General features: G+C 34.3%; 1 protein-coding gene across 1 annotated transcript in view; it reads left to right on the top strand.

Annotated features, from left to right (window-relative positions):
- The window catches only part of LOC150104612 (adipocyte plasma membrane-associated protein-like), a 43,826-nt gene extending 35,410 nt beyond the window's left edge, over positions 1 to 8,416 (top strand). Inside the window, exons 7-8 of the mRNA XM_090395594.1 lie at positions 1,321 to 1,507; positions 8,234 to 8,416. Of these exons, the coding sequence (XP_090251720.1) occupies positions 1,321 to 1,507; positions 8,234 to 8,416 (370 nt within the window). The remainder of the gene's footprint in view (positions 1 to 1,320; positions 1,508 to 8,233) is intronic.
- Positions 8,417 to 18,766: the final 10,350 nt, after the last annotated feature.

Raw genomic sequence — 18,766 nt, 5'->3', positions numbered from 1 at the left:
GCTGGGTAACAGCAATAACCGAGCCTCAGTTAAAACTTCATTGGCTACAGGATTGCCATTTGTTACCCTGGAAGTCCTCAATCACAAAATTCCTTACAGTCCGTCAAGTTTAAACTTATAAGGACTGGCTTAAAGGGGCGAAGCAAGAATGCTTTTCATCTTCCCCGTTATCTGTAGAGGACAGTGTAGGGATAAGGTTTTATTGAGATATTAAAGCTCTGATCATGGCAGGACAATAGCTGAGCTTCAGTTAAAACTTCATTGACTACAGCATTGCCATCCATTACCCTCCAAGGGTATTCGGTTTCTAATTGAATCACAAAATTCCTTATAAGGACTAGCTTAAAGGGGCGAAGCAAGAATGCTTTTCATCTTCCCCGTTATCTGTAGAGGACAGTGTAGGGATAATTCCAACCAAGCCTCAGTTGGAATTTCATTGGCTACAGCATTGCCATCCGTTATCCTCCAAGGGTATGGTGGATTTCCCATTCTGAATCACAAAATTAAATTGAGAAAAAAGAATACATCTCGAGTATATTAATTAAAAAATGGTAGACTGATAGAGTGCTTTATTACGTTTGATATGCTCATTAGATTTAATAAATATATTATATCTTACTACAGAGTTTTAAATAGCTATTAATTTTATAAATATTATGATAATTTTTTCAAAAACAAAGGAAATATAAATAATCAAAATGTCCTCTGAGAAAAATTTCCCAAGCAATAATTTTTACTATAATTTCATTATAAGATTAACAATTTGTGACGAGATTTTTTTATTCTCGAAACAATTCGAAATTATAAGAATTCATTTCAATTCAATGCAACACCAGTTCTAAGTTGAAAACTGATTGGTACTAAAGAGAATTATTATTGTTATTAGTTTTATTTAGTACAACACTTTGAAATTATAGTAATACTTCTCTATGAAAAAAAAAAACCAGACACAGACGTTATCATTGATGATATAGCAATGCAGAATGGTTTCCATTGATTACAGAAAAGTGAAAAAAAAATTAAAACTATACATAAATTTTGAATTCAGTTACAGTTTAAACTTCAAGTGCAGTAATTTAAGTGATACCAGCTTTCATCTACTGAAGAAATGAAAACTAATAATTGTGATAAAGTGATATTTATGACAAGTATTTTTGATCTTGGATTTCAGAAAATATTAACGAAAAATAATTTGGTAAACTTTCATACAATTTTCTATTTTACAATGCAAATTTTAGTTGAAACATTGTTTTCGTTATTATAAAACAAAATTACACTTCTGATTCTTGTTTGCTAATTTTCTGTTCTTGATCACTATAGAGTTCCTCTTCAGGGACCAAACAAGGGACAAAAAGAAGTATTCGCAAACTTGCCTGGTGAACCAGACAACATTCGAAAAAGCTCAAGAGGAGGTTATTGGGTGGCTGTTGCGGGAGGAGCACGTGATATGACGACTTTAACACTCTTGGATAAAATGGCAAATTCCCCATTAGCAAGAAAGATATTGGCAAGATTTATCCATGTTTTGCACTCGGTTTCCGTATACTTGTACAAGCTATGGCCGCATCCTCTAGTTGGTGATCTGGTAAGGAATATTATGATATTTTTTGTACATATGTGATTTAATACTTGTATATTACAAAGATTATTTGGATTTACTGCCGACGCAATTCAAGCTATGAGATGTCTTTTTTTTGTTAAGTCTGCTATTATATAAGTCTATTATGTTTGTCAATTCCGTGTATTCTAATGGCCCGTTTGCGGGAAGAAAAACTGGTGTCCCTACTGCCCTATGTGAGACCGGCTAACTCACTTGTGTTAAAATTACAGGGTGATCAAAATTCTAGTTTATAATTTCCCTGGTTAAGGCATTGTGCAGCGTCGCCTAGTAATACAAATGCTGGGAAACTTTGCAGGAATACGTTGTGTGTTATAGAGAAGCGACATCTAAGAAAAAAGTAGTCCTAAAATTCACCACCAGGGGCACTAGATGTACCTAATGTAGATGTAATTTTTCTGTGTGTGTGTGTGTAAGAGAGAGAAAAGCAACACAATTGTTAATAATACATTTTTATTGACTTCTGTTATGCATACACGGCCTGTACTGTTCGATATGCTTCCCTTTCAGGTATACGACAAACAATATCTCTTGCACAGTGTGCTCAACGGCAGAAAGCAGCTGGTCAGGTTATTGTTGCACACATGCTGCATCATTCTCTCTTTCAGCACTGCAAGTTATCAGGTTGATCATGATGAACCCTGTCTTTGAGGAATCCCCGAGCCATAAGTTCTCGAAGAACCTGCTGAACGGATCGACCGATGTGTGGAGGAGCCCCATCCTGCATGAAAATTACTGAATCCATGCACTGGCGCGCTGCTGCTGTAGCTGTGGAACAACAAACTTGTTTATCATATCTAGATACCTTTTGGCAGTAACTGAGCAGGTCACAGGACACGACTGGCGAATGTCCTCAAAAAATAATGGTCCAATGATAAACAAAGCTGTAGAATCGCACCAGAAAGTAACTTTGCAGAAAGTAATGCAAATGAATTTGTTAGATTGTATACCGGTTTTGAGTAGCCCGTATCTAGCAATTGTGAGTAATCGCAGCTCTGTTCAGGTGAAAATGAGTATCTCCCCACAAAATCACCCACGACCACGCAGCGGCCAGCTCCACTCGAGCAAGTAATACTGTAGCGAATGTCAGTCGACTTTCAAAGTACTGTTGGCGCAACTCCTGAGTCAGGGTCATCAAGATGACTCTGCATTTCTTCCCATTCAAATAACCCTGAATCACGGTCATCTTGAATGGGAAGAAATGTAGAATTTTCCGTAGCATCTGTAATGAACATCGATGTGTCTCGATACAGCACATGCACTGCAGAAACCAACGCTATTATTCATGGCTTGCTCCACGACGACAGTAGCAAGTACATTCACTTGTGTGTAGTGACTGGTTTGTAACTTCTGCCAGGTCTAACTTCCAACGATCCCATTTCTTCAAAACGACTAATCATTTGTCGCAGAGCCCATGGAGATAGTGGACCTAGTCGAGATTTGTTCAAGTCACTAAATTCGGGGAGTGCACCCACAGCATTGCAAATGCTGTTGCAATTGGTCAAGCAGCATTGCAATAGGCACTAACGTTACCCCAAAGCACGTTGGGGTAACGCTAGTTCCATCACTGTGGGTGTTAACAACAGGAATGAAGGTAAAAATCCCTTGTCCATTTTTTAAACCCTCCTTGCACCTGCCGAGTTGCCTGATATGCAAATTCCATGCATTTGGTGTTTACAATGCCTCTGCTAGTGAATTTGGAACTACGTCTGTTTTCTGAGATATCGCTTCAGCAGTACGCACAATGTATTACTGCAAAGTTTCACAGTATTTGAATCACTGAGTGATGCTCTAAAGGCTTTAAACAGAGATACTTTTATTGAAAGCCAAATGGCTATTTTTCTGGCATCCTTAATAATAATTAAGGGATTCAAATCCCTTGTTGTTCAACTGCCAGTAAGCAAAACTCTAAAATCGAAAACTACGAATCTATGAGTTTCATATATATATATATATGCCGAAAAACTATCTGCGAATCCAAGTGTAAATGACCACTGGGCCGTACAATACCAAGGCAACTCGAAGCAAAGGTGGCGCAAGCTCCCTCACTATCCTTGATATTTTCTCATAATGTAAAAACACAGCCCCTAGGGGATATAATACTGTAATTACATTATGAGGAGAGGTCACGACACATACCAGTTTCAATCTTTTTTGAGGTCTCATCAGTGAGTAGATAGACATGGAAGATAACAAGGTCCTTATAAGGACTGGCTTAAAGGGGCGAAGCAAGAATGCTTTTCATCTTTCCCGTTATCTGTAGAGGACAGTGTAGGGATAATGTGTTTATGAGCAATTAAAGCTCTGATCATGGCAGAAGGGTAACAGCAATAGCAGAGCCTCAGTTAGAACTTCATTAGCTACAGCATTGCCATCCATTACCCTCCAAGGGTAATGGATTGAATGACTCAATCACCGCATCTCACGCTCGGTTGATTCCTCTCCTCAACAAGATAACAAGGTTTAAGTGAAAAGAACTTATATACCTTTACTATACGAATGCCATAAAGGTGTGTTTGTATATTATAACATAAATTTAAAGCCAAACGGCTATTTTTATGGCATCCTTAATAATAAAGAGGATGCAAATCCCTTGTTGTTCAACTTCCAGTAAGCAAAACTCTAACATCGAGAACTACGTATCTATGAGTTTCACATATATGAAATATATTGCATACATATTTCGGTATATATGAAATATATTTCATATATACCGAACACCTTTGCTTCGAGTTGCCTTGGTGTTGTACTACCAAGTGGTCATTTACACTTGGAGTCGCCGATAGTTTTTCGGCATATATGAAACTCATAGATTCGTAGCTCTCGATCTTAGAGTTTTGCTTACTGGCAGTTGAACAACAAGGGATTTGCATCCCCTTAATTATTAGGGATACTTTTATTTTGATCGCTGTATTTCTTATGTATAAGAAATTTATACCAAACAGATGATTAATAACTATTTACAAACAATACAAGAAAATTAAGACATCGAGAAGGAATGGAGTAATATGAAAGAAATTAGTACATCATCAGCAAATGAAAGTCTAGTGACACATAAAAATACCATACAAATAAACAAATATGTGTATGGGGCATTGAAGTAAAAACAAGAATTGTAAATAAAATATCTATCCTTTAAAGGATGGTTAAGGCACGGTCATGTAGTGAATAATAGACGAAATTGATAAAAATAGCCAAAAGAGAAACCAAAAAGAGACACAGAGAAAGCTGGCAAAATTTGTATCGTACCTAGATAATGATATATGAGGGCAGTCTAAAAAGAATGGTGAATGGTCCGATATCTGAACGTCAACATGGGCCAGGTGCGCGCGCATTCACATGACTATCCAGAGACACATCAAGAAGCCATTTAGCGTGGAGTACACTCGACCGTCAGGGTAAACCGCTGCGGGTAGTTGAATGTAGTCAGTGTCAGAGGTAGGGTCACAGTGCAATGGAACAACGATTGAACATCGGTATGCTACAAATTGGGGAAAACGGCGAAGGAGATGCATGAAATGTTGGTGCAAGTGTACGGGACGGAGCTGTGAACCGAAAATGTGTTTACGACTGGTTCAAATGCTTTCACGATGGGAAGGAAACGACTGAGGAATAGCCACGTTCGGGTCGGCCGTTGACAAGCAGAACCCCAGACTTGATCGAGCGATTGCGACAAATGCTGACACGAGATCTGCGACTGACTCTACGATCGCTGGCAGAGGAATTGGGCATTAGCAAGGAGACTGTGGGCACTATCGTCCATGAAGATTTGGGAAAGCAGAAGATCTGTTCCCAGTTTGTGTCGCACAAGCTGACAGACGAACAGAAAGTAAAACGGATGGAAACCTCTGAAGATTTCATTACCATGTGTAATCAGGATCCATCCTTTCTGCAAACCATCTTCACCGGAGATGGGACCTGGTGCTACCAGTTCGATCTGGAAACTAAGCGGCAATCGATGGAATGGTGTTCACCGTCTTCCCTGCGAGCCAAAAAGAGTTGCATGTAAAAGTCCAAGGTCAAGACAATGTTGATCGCATCATCCATAAGGAATTCGTTCCTGCGGGTCAAACCGTTGTTAAGGATGGCGATTGTTTCGAAGGCCGATAAAGTAAATTTGTCTGTATTTTCTGTTTTGTTTGTTTTTTGATACAATTCGCCGAATTTTTAGACGCACCACGTATACAAAATAATACCAGATGTCTATAAAATACTCAAGCACATGAATGCAGATGTAAACGAAACTGCATTTAAAATTTTTTGAAGTAGATTTAAAAGCATTCTTAGATTACAGATCTTTTGATAGATAATACCAACTTAAACATTACACCAAAAAGTTACAAAACGATTTAAATGATATAACAATGAATCTATTAAAGGATAGCCTAAGTAAAATTTTAAAAAAAAATGGTAAATCAACAAGACAAGTTGTGATGAAATCCGAACTATAATTAAAATTTTTAAATAGAATGTACAGAAATGGACAAATACCAATTTAGAATGGAATACAAGTATAATAATTACTATATTTAAAAAGAAGATCTGCTAATTGCAAAGTATTATTTTATTGAATACATTATACAATTTGTATAGTAGAATACTAAATGAAAAATTGAAAATATACAGTTTTATTTAAATTTAATAATAAAATATTCATTTTTATTATTAAAATATACAAATTGTAATAATAAAATATACAAACAAAATATACAAATTCCAGTAATAAAATATACAATTTTGTTATTAGAATGACATTCTAATAATAAAAAATATTTTATTAGGATGTCAAAATGGATTTAGGAAAGGTTTCCTCTACAAACCTACGTAAGAGAAAAGAAGAGAATTTATTTAAGAAATTCACCTTTTGTTTACAGATGATGAAAAAGCATTTGAAGTAAAATAGGCGTTTTCTGTTTGATATGTTAAAGAATAAATATACCAATTGTTATATTTTACTACATGCAATATTGACAATATTGGGAAAACAATCTATAAACCAACGAGTAAGACCGGGATGTCCACTATCTCGAACACTTTTTAATATTTATATTAATGGCATATTAATACCGCAGAACACTTCAAATAACCCTGCATAGAAATTTCCCGGAATAACAAAATAAATACGCTATTATTTGCAGATGATCAGATAATGGAGACAGTTTACAAAGAGCAATGTATAGTTTAAGCATTATAATAGAACAGTTTGGAATGAAAATATCCATAGATAAAACCAAAACAATGGCATATTGCGGACAAACTCCAGATAGAAGTAAAATAGTTGTTACATTAAAATAATAGAACAAATATTTATTAATTATCTTGCATGTACTATATCCGTATTTACCGTTATGATGATGAAAATAGTTGTGATTAGTACATGTTATTATATTCTTTTGCACTTGATGGGATTATCGTCAGGTACCTGTGTATATCACTCAGCTGCATGTAAACTTCTTTCATTTGTTTATGTCAGAGAGGACAATTTCCAAACAAACAAACAAAAAAACAGCTTTTCAACTGCCGTCTGAATCTCATTAACTCTAACTTGGCCGAAAGATGTAGCTGAGCGAGATTTATATCACTGATAAGTGAACAAAGAACACAGTTGTGATGTTGGTTGTGAAAAACTAACTTTTAAGATAGAGAATCATTTTCTGGGCGTACATAGCTTTTACGACAAAAACCAAAACGCAACTTACTACAAAAAATTGCTTTTTTTCCCTTTATTCGAATACTCTTTACAATCCCTTCCATTTATCATTTTCTAGTTTTCATTTGTAGTTTTTTTACGCTTATGACTCAGTGGGCTACATGACTTTTCAACTGTTCATTGTGATATTGTAATTAATGATATTTAATCGCTACAAGGGTATCGTATTCTTGGTACTTACTTATCCGATTATTTGACAGGAATGTGGACAGATGGTCGATGGGTCAGCAATTGTAAATACTCTGATATATTACAGGAAAAGCCTGGGCGAATCCTCAAAGGAGTTGAGAAGATCAGCGAGAGTAAAGAACATAAACTCAACCATATAAGACGAAGATTATGGTTCTTGAAGGAGGAGGTACAGACAGAGAAGGTCCTGAGAAATAAGTGTACTGTAATGGAGAAATAATTGAGAAAGTCAACAAATTTGAGTATCTGGGATCCATTATCAGTATGAAGAATTGATTTCAGAAGAAATTAGAAGATCAGTAATGGATATGACAATCGTCACAAAATTATCTAAAGAGTGGCAAGATTTAACACTACAGGAAAGAAAAGCTGATGATAAGAGATGCAGAATTACCATACGTCCTCTACTGATTTCGATGAAATTATGAATGGATACATCATGCTTCAATCGAAGACGCTGTGGCCACATTATAGAAAGATCTTCTAATCCTGTTACGAAATCCATCATTCTCATACCCCAAATCCCCTCTGTCGCATGCTGCTTAAGTGGTTATTTCTGAGTAAGTGTATAAATGTTATTTCCTTTTTGCCATGGGATCTTTCCTACTTCGGTTCTATGTCTCCGTAGTTGAAGCTTCTATAATAATTACTCGATTTGCACTTATTATGCTGATTTTCTCATGCATGTTTTCCACATCATCCTTGCCACTCTTTAGCCTGTAGCAGCATCCAACTCGGTATTTTGTCCTACTGATCTCAATCTCAACACCGAATTACCTACCCCAAATGAACTGCCATCATCATCATATTCTGCTCTTACTGGTCTGGACTGTGATTCATCTGTTGTTGTCAGCAGCAATACTCTTCCACCCCAGTCACATCTTTTCTATCCTCCCTGAAAATACTAAACTCTTCACATTTTATCTGTGTAACTACATCATTTAGTGTTAAAGGCACTAACTATCTTACTAATGCCTATAACATTTGGACAATTTCCACTAACCAATGCCAAAAAATCATCCCATTTTTTCCCTGATACTTGTAGAATTAGTTAGTATAAATTGAAGCATTGTAAATTTGTTCAGTAAAGGACTACGCCTATCAGCGCTCTATTTCCTTCTTATTTGATGAACAACTAAAACAGGTACAGCATTTAACAATTTTTGTCAATATTGTCTACTCTTCTATCACGTGATTTGTTCTCTCCACCAAGCCGGCACTCACGCTCAAAACTCTTACTATATTCACCCACCGGTCTCGTTCTACTTCCACACATCTTTCAACTTTCGAGACGAATGCATCTCACACATGCAACACTGATCAAATTCTTGCATATTAAACTCATCCAACAAAGTCGTTTTGGCCGTCATTGGTTTCAAGTAAGAACTGAAGAACCGACTCCATACCGACAATGTCGACTTTAAGACAGTATCATAGCATGTCAAACAGTAAACTAGTTTGATATACATGTTTAATATGCATGTAAATATTCGAACACCACAACGTAGTCTACAAATTTCTTTGTCAAAAAGACTGTGACATCACCTACACTGGCTCTACCATTAGGTCTTTATGGACTAGACTACAAGAGCACTTCCGGGATTGCAACATCCCCATTCCAGAACATCTAAACACAAAAGAACATCGCAACATCAAAAAGAAAAAGAAAATACAGAGTACAGGGAAGACAGAAATTGCAGCTCACGCCCCTGAACTGAAACATATCCCGCAAATCGACAAGACCATAATTATAGACGAACAAGACAACGAAACAATGCTTGGAATATACGAAACAATTGCTGTCAAATGCGATGAAAACTCAATCAACGTCCACCGACCCTACTTAATCTCCGAATGTTGGATGATCCACAACTTGCAAATCAGGTCACGCCTCCGGCCATTTTGCGTTGAATATGCCCTTATTTGGCATATTCAACGTGCAGTCATGACAGCCCTATACTCAAGATATCCTAGTATCAAAGCAAAGTATGTACAAAATTTTTCCTCCTCTTTTATTCTGCTCTAATTGCCTTCAATACTCACCCATAATGCCCTAATATATATATATATATATATATATATATATTAAATAAAAATAGCCAAGTATTTAAAATAAGGGACAATCCTAAACAAAAACAGGCTATAATAGTCGTAATAATAATAATAGTGTTTAAGAGGAGTAGCATGAGAATTTTCCCAGAAACAATACCTAATGCATGTAAACTTTAGTTAATAATCTTCGGTTAATAAATTAACCGAAGATTATTAACTAAAATATGAAAAAATACGGTACTTATCATTCAGTAGCGTTGCGACGTGAGACTTTAGTCGGTTTAACCTCCAACCCAATTCCAAATTTAACTATATAAGCAAGTAATATAGCTACTATGAAATTTGGCATGGATTAATATATATTTCAGTTTTTTGTGTCATGTGAATATCATAATAACTTTTTAATACATTCTGAAACTGGTTTATACGAATGACTACCTCTCATAATTATCATATTTTTAGGTGCCAGAAACGTTCCTGAGTTTTTTTTTTTAAACGGGGGATTAATAGTCGAACTGGATAAGGATGGAAAAGTTCTGCAGACACTTCAGTCTAATGACAAGAAAATATATTTTATAACTGAAGTTCTGGATCATTAAGGACACCTTTACCTTGGGTCGCTTGTTAACTCTTTTCTAGGAAAAATTAAAAAATAGTGGATAAAAAAGGTTGGAGTTAAGAGAAGTTATGAGCATTGAACTACAATGATTTTTCTAGAATAAATGACGTTTATTTTCAAATAATTATAACTATATAATTACAACATAAAGTAAACATTTAAAGCCTTCTTAACATTATCATTTTAACTACCGCAATATAAATCGTAATAAATTAAAATAATGAATGTGTTGAACACGAGAAGTGCAATAGAGGATTTGACAGCACTTAACAAAGCAAAAGAGGGAAAAACAATAACTGAATACAAGATCATCACAACAAGCAAGAATAGATTGAAAAGTTTTGAAATAAATATAAATAAAACTACTAGCCTTTAGAAATCATTATATACGTGCTTCAATGCAAAAGTGCAATATTAATGCAAGATTTCGTTTCAGATTTATTGTATTTTTAACATAGTGTAATTTTGTTAGTGTTTGAAAAACGTAGAAGTAATTTTTATTATATTTTTAGATATTTCTGTTAAATTTAATTTATATCAGTAAACAATTTAAGTACATATGAAATTTATGCACAGTAGATAAATATTATTAAAGAAAAAAAAATGAAAGTTTAAAAACAAAAACCGAACTTTGAAGTCTCAGTGGAAAACTGAAGAAAACGTTAATTGATTTCATTGGGTGCGGCGGGGGGGGGAGTATGTGGTGAGTTGCCTAGAAGGACAGGAAAATAATAACATCACAGCGGACTCATGAAGTTAAATAGGCAATAAAGGATGAGAAATGTATCCTTATTGATACTTTCATTTAAAAACTAGTTTAAAAAAAGTCCTGGGAAGACATTGGTAAGAACATCGAAAATAAATATCAGAAAGGTGGTAAAATATTCTGGAGGCTATTAAAAAAGCTCAGAAATGGAGGAATGGTACCGTAAAAAGAATCACAGATAAAGCTGACGAAAACCGATGGAAAAGATATTCTAGATGCCTGGAAACAATTACTTTGTAAGATATTAAATGAAACAAACAGTGTGCACGGTGACAGAAAACTCCCAACAGGAATGCGGTCAGAAATACATATGCATACTTGAAGTATGGACAGACAAAAAATCTAATGAAGAAGTACTTAAGGAAGTAAATGAACCCAGAACACTGATAAAGACACATTAATAACAAGAAGAGTCAGATGGATTGGATATTTCTTATGATGAAAGTCTGACGAGAAGGATAATAGAAGGCAAAAATCCAAGGAAAAAGAGAAAGAATAAGACCAAGGAAAGGATACTTTGATCAAATAAAACAAAGTACTGGACTAAAAACGTTCTACGAAATAAATAAGAAAGCACACAGAAGAGAAGAATGGAAGGAAATGCTGCCGAGCTACCAGTCATAAGACTGATGTAATAGAAGAAGAAGAAACTTGAAGTATAAAAAGCTATCAAGAACCTGAAATGTGCAAGGACAGCTGGACTACATGATATTCCACCAGAAATACTTAAGTGCAGTGGCTAATTCACTGCATAATTCAGAATGCCTTTTCAGAAGGTCGAATTCCAGATGATTGGAGTAGAGAGCTTAATAAAAAAGAGAAATAAAACAATGTGAGAAGAGAAGTATTTCGCTATTCAGTGTTCCTGTTAAGATTTATGTACGTGTACTTGATAAACGGCTAGTAAAAAGGGGAGAGGAAGTTTGATTAAGAAAAAACTAGATTCAGGCCAAATAGAGGTTGTCAGGATCACATTTTCACTTTATGACAAATATTTGAGAAATCATGGAATATAACAAGTATCTGCAAATAAGTTTCGTAGATCTGGGCACGTGGCACATTCTTAAAGAGTACCTAAAGGAAAGGTCTTCAAAATGCTACGGTTGTATGGTGTCGATGGGACATACCAAGCAACTCTTCATGGAACTGAAGAAAACACAAGAAGATGGTTTGATGTTAAATCAGGGTGAGGCATGGGTGCACATTATCTCCACACATCACATTATGAAGAAAAGTGGTGTTAAATCTGATACCAGAATGGGAGATGTTAATCTCATCTCTTTACTTATGCAGATGATGCAATACTTCTACTTAAATATACTACGGATGTATTTAGAAGTATTTGCTCTGCAGGATTCTCCGACTAAACTGAATAAACACTGTAATAAATTTGGTAGGAGAATCAGCATTAAAAAGACGAAGACAATGAAAGTAGGCAGGAAATTGAAAACATTAACTGCATCCTGAATGGAGAACCTATAGAAGAAATAAAACATTTCAGCTATTTAGGAATGATTTTAGTGAAGATGGCAAATTAAATATGGAACTAGACACCAGAATTAGAAAGGTAGTATGGTAGGGAGTTAGCTGAATAAATTTATATGGAATAAGAGAGAAATTAGTGGAAACACTAAATTATCTGTATACAAGACAGTGTTCAAACTAAGTTTAACTTCCATAAGTTAAAATTAGTTAATATATGATCTGAGAGCTGGGTTGGAAGTAATCAATAACTGGAGACCACAAATACGAGAGTCCTGAGAAATATTAGGGTATTAAATTGTGGCATCAGCGCAGTGAAAGAGGGTAAAAGAACAGAAATTACGGAAATCATTCATCCCAACTGGAAGCAACAGAACACAGAGTTGGGCATACATCTACCCTAGTATATACGTCGACAGAACATTTATTATATGACATTATTCAGAAGAGCTCTTGGTGGATAAAATAGAGTATCATTACAGTGAATGTGGTTCTTGATCATAAAAGATGCCTTTACCTTGGGTAATTTTTTAACTCTTATCGTGAAAAATTTTAAACAATTAGTAGGCAAAAACGACTGCAGTTTGGAGAAGTGAAGAAGATACCCTTTTGAAGGTATCCTATCTGGCTATGAGAAAATAAAAAAAGGGAACACTTAACTGTATAATGAAGTTTCTAATAAATTCTCTAATTTTTAAAATAACCGTAACGTGTTAGTGACATTATCACTATCATACAATAGCACGGCTTCATTCACTGAAAAGAGAGACGAATTAAACACATATAGCCAAGACACACAGTAAAAATTGTAATATTGCTGCCTCATTATTTTTTAAGACTGCAGTCTATTAATTAACTGATATATAACATTTCTGATGATAATAGAAATCATTGAAGGCACATCTATCACATCTCGTTTGTATTAATTTATGTCAGTACACAGGAAATTTATAGAAAATGTGTCCTAATTTTCATCTACATAATAAAAAGCAAGTGTGTGTGCACACAACCAGATGTAAGTCTTGATAGTAAAGGTAGTGGTATGAATATGATGGCATCTATAATTTAGATTCTGTTCATAAAATCAAATAAAATTTATTAAATACTAATAAATGTATTAAAACTCTTTATAATTAATATATTTTAAAAGTTGACTTAAAATATGTTTATATTCTATTTTATTTTATACATGTATGTGAATATAAATTCGAGTTTACGAAATCATCGTAATTTATACAATATGAAATTTTATTTATAATTCACATTTGTTATAAACTGTAATAATAATGTTATATTCTTTATTGATTTATATTTGGATATTTAGTCGATATATATTTAGTAGATATGTCGAAATAAGGTAATATGTCGATTTCTTCTTTTATTATATCCTCAGTGGATTCAAATTAAATAGATACAACATGGAAATATATACTTTTTTACTAATTTTGAAGGAGAATTTGGTATATATAATCGCATGAAAAAAGAAAGCTGTACGAGGCTTCTCTATAAGTGTTTTGAACGTGTCGAAAGACAAAATAAAGTTTTAGCGATATTTTGTCTTTCAACGGTGATTTTGATTTTCTCGTTTCTTTTACTTTTTTATACCTCTACACTTATCTGAGTATCCATTTTTGTTACATTATTTATAGAGATTTTCTCCTTGAAATAAGTTTCGTTTCTGCTAAGGCAACTATAGTTGTTTACAACCTTGCAAAAAATCGGCATTATAATTTCCTTTTTGTTTTATTTTAAACTTGTCTTCTCTTGTGAGACACCGGAAATTTTTATTCCTAAATTCTCGCTTGCATATTTCAATATGTTCATCTTTTTTTCCCTAAAGACATCATTCACACATTTCATAGTCGAAACCAATGAAGCATCCATACATGTTGGATGAATCAAACATCTGCTTGGGTAGGAAAAGGAACTTCTACGTGAACTTGCAGTACTAAGACACCTGCCGTTCGGTTGCTTCACGATTTATGATATCATTAATCGTGTTCGTATTGGCCTTGGTAGGGACTCACAGAACACTTCCTAAATATGTATGGGGGAGAGCGTTTATTCAAGTATAGTTGGCGCCGACGTCGGAAGAGTATGTTCTACTCTATTTCTTTCTGCTGGGATTTTATGCAACATCAAAAATGAGAATATTACATAATAGCAGACTTCGAAGTCCCTCTCATTTATGAAATTATGGATTTTGACCTTTTCTATGGTGATGCCATCTAGCGAGAGACATATAAAGTATGGTAATTAGAACTTTGAGGATGAAGTAGAAAAGCTTCTGCAAAAACTTAAGATTGATTTGGTTTCTGGAAGTGTAAGAGTACAAGTGGGAAGAAAAGCATCTTTTCTCTCACTAAAGGATCTAAATTCGCTTTTCAGTATTGATCACAGGTATGCCATTATTTAGTTTTAAAATATAATTCTTAGTCATCTTTTTCTTACTGAAGTTGACTTTTCTTCTATGTGCATAATTTTTAAAGGAATATAGCAGTCGATTTCCTTTTGGACACTTAAAAATAACTAAAATAATAAAAAAAAACATGCCTTTATCCATTAATAGTATTAAAGGCAAAATATGACTTCCGTTCTGCAGGATGAATAATAAAATATTTGTCTGATAGTTTCTGTCATACATTACTTACCCTCCCCCTTTCAGTTTTGCAACATTAATGATACATTGAGAAAGAACCAATGAAGAAAATAAATTATCCATTTCAATCAATACCGACAGTGATTCATTCAACTCTAAAGGCGGAAAGAGACTATTAATTCTTGAAAATTTTGTTTAGGATTAGGTATAAGATCTATGAACCGCGCGTATTATCTGTTCGGGTTGTCTGTTATTCAAACAACCCTACAGTCTGTTTATTTAGAATTATTTTCCCTGTGTACATTGAATCGTGGAACTTATATTCTATCGATCATTCACCATATGATATTTCGTTCTTGGTTCACCGTTAACGCAATATACGCAACTACATTTAAATCTGGATTTACGGTCGGTACTATGGCAACTACTGGTTTATACTCATATAACCTTGACACACCTATTCTCAGGAGTACTGCATCAGAGTTTGCGCACCAATGTGGAATCATGAGAGATAACATCGTTTGCTTTCTTATAAACATGTATATTTTATACATTTTATTGTATTAATGTAATCAAAAAGAAGCCAGGAAGAACGTGAGTACTGTAAACATATTATTACTTAGACGTATTCTGAGGTGAGGGATTTTATCGGTGAATACTGGTCATGCATACCTGCATTTATCCGATAAGAGTATTGGATATTGATTCATTATAAGTTCAACTTGTAGCCATAATGTTTAGCTTACTTAATAGCACAGGATCTTAGAATAATATCGGGGTGGGGGAGGGAGCTACAAATTAATACTTCGCGTGAGCAGCAGAGAGAGAGAGAGAGAGATTAACTAATTTCATGGCAAAAAAGCATTGCGGTATAGAGCCTAAACTACTCATTTATCAAGTTTCATAAAAAAAAAACTTGATAAATGAGCCTGAGAATACAGATTCATATTCTAATACTACAAATTTGACTTTTATAACAGGCTTCACCCACGCGCACCTTTTGATATTGTTGTTGTAGATTTTAATATGATTTTTGGCTGATGACGAAACTAAATGCAAAAATATACCATTGCTGACTATTACCTCATAAATTACTATTTCATAAGTGAAGTGAATTAAATCTTTTTAGGTAGCACTTTAAGTTATATTTTATTTGAATAAAACGTATAATAATAGATGTATGATAAATAGAATTGGCACTGTCAGCAATGGAAATAATTTTTATTGGTCTTCCATAAGAGGGCCATGATTATTAATGCATTAAAATCGGCTTTACCCATTAATTCAAAGCAGGTCCAAATACTTTTACCATAAAAAAATTGATTTGATCCATAATTTTCAAGCAGTTTTACAAGATAATGACCACTCTGGGAAATGAAACTTTCATTTTCAGTACCATTTTCACGTGTTCTAGCACTTTTCCTTAATGATGTTCAATGCATGAAAATAAGCCGTATCATTACTATTTCAGCATATTCAAGCACTTCACCCATATCATACCCAGCAGATCAATGAGTATTATCAGACAATCATCAATACGTCATAATTAACTTTACCATACCAGTTCGACCAGTGGCTTAAAGCACTTGCACCATTAATCAATAGTGCAAGAAAAGGCTCTATTCCCAAATAGTTTTAACGATTCCTAGTAAGCTGAAGCACTGATCAGATGATCATCAATGCATAAAAATTGTATTTGCATATATCGTTCTCTGTGGGTAGCACCCCATTCCGCATATGAGTAGTACCATTCTGATAAAGAAATTTTAACAGATAATCATAAATGCACGAAAATTGGTTTCAGCTGCAAAATTCTCAGTCTAAGCAGTTTTACCTGATAATGATGATCAATCCATGAATTTAGCTTTATCTCCCTATTCCCAACTATAATACCCACTCATTTGAAGCACTTATCAGATGATTATCAAGGATGAAAATTGCATTTATATATGATATTTTCTGTGAGTACCAGTCCTTTTATTAGATGATAAGCTTCTTCTTCTTCTTCCTATCATGGAATATAGGCCATGTGGCCTGTTCCGGTCTCATGCCATCTCTTTCTTGGTCTTCCGATTCTTCTTTTTCCACTTATTTTGTATCTGTATAATATTTTTGGTAGTCTGCTGTTGTCCATTCGATTTAAATGTTCTAGCCATTTTTGTTTATACTGTCGTATGTAGTAATTAATTGGTTTGATTTTTAGGGATTGTAAGATTTCTTCATTTGTTTTGTGGTCCCACTTGGTATATCCAGCTCTTTTTCTGAGGAACTTCATTTCTGCTGTTTGAATTCGTTTTTCATCTTTCCTTTTCATGGTCCATAGATGATAAGCAATGCATATAATTAATTTTACCTTTACCATACCCAACGTTTTTGCAGGCCATCATCATGCAAAATTTGACTTGCCCATAATCTAAAGAAATTCAAGTACTTTTGAATTTATCTCAAAAGTATGATTTCGTCCAAAATGGTTTTCGAATTTCAGTTACATTCCCAGAGTTTCAAGCATTTTACATGAAAATCTATGACTTAAAATCTGAAATATCCGGACAATTTTGAGTAGGTCCATTTACTTTCAGAAGATAATCATCAATATATGAAAAGGAGCTTTATCTATACTATGCTGAGATGGTCCAAGAAATTAGCTTTATCTGTACAGTTCTGAGGGAGCTCAAGCAGTCTTTCAGATATTCATGAATGTATGAAAATTGGCTATATCTGTATCCATTCGGACTATTTTCAAACAGTTTTATCAAATGTCTCTCGTGCATGAAAAATAGCTTTATGTGTAACATTCTGAGATGGTCCAAGAAGTTTGTACCAATCTGAGTGGGCCCAATCAGTTTTATCAGATGATCATCAATGTGTGAAAACTGGCTTTACCTATACTAATCTTAATAGACCATGTGCAGTTTTCTATGTGATCATCAGTATATGAAAACTGACTTTATTTGTAAAATTCTGAGTTGCCCCAAGCAGATTGGCCAGCTGATTATCAAAGCATGAAATTTGGCTTCAGCTTAAGATTCAAAACTGATCATACTCATACTTGTAAGTTCAAACACTTCTCAGATGATCATCAATTCATGAAATTGCACTTTACCATTCTATTCCCAAGTGACTATACTCACTCCTAGTAAGTTGAAGCACTTATGAGATGATCGTCAATGCATGAAAATTGAATTTACACATAACATCTTCTCTCGGTACAAGTCCATTTTTCAGTTGATTAGCAATGCATTAGCTTTAGTTTTACAACACCTAACATTTTTCAGGCTATCCTCAGGCATAGTTGACCTGATAATTATGATTATATTATAATTATAATAATTATATATAGACGTGATAATTATGAATTCGTGAAAAATTGTTTCTGAAATTCCATTACATTATCATATTTTCCAGAATTTTTCTGCATAATTATCTATTCTTGAAAATTTACTTTCTCTGAACAATTCTGGGAGGGGACCATGAAGTTATATGAGATGATCATCAGTGCATGAAAATTAATTTATCTGCACCATTCTGAATGGGCCAAATGAGTTTTACCAGATGATCATCAATGTTTCAAATGACTTTAATTTTATGTGTCCAAGGAGTTTTCTAAATGAGCACGCATGAATGAAAATTGGCTTTATCTGTGCCATTCCGACTGAGCGTAAGTAATTTTACAAGATGCTCATCAATGCATAAAAATTAGTTTTATCTGTACCATTATGAGATTACCAAAG

Source organism: Typopeltis vanoorti, chromosome 7 (assembly GCF_054136105.1).
Source record: "Typopeltis vanoorti isolate ZY-2024b chromosome 7, IOZ_Tvanoo_1.0, whole genome shotgun sequence".
NCBI lineage: Eukaryota > Metazoa > Arthropoda > Arachnida > Uropygi > Thelyphonidae > Typopeltis > Typopeltis vanoorti.
This window is presented reverse-complemented; position numbering and strand designations above follow the sequence as displayed.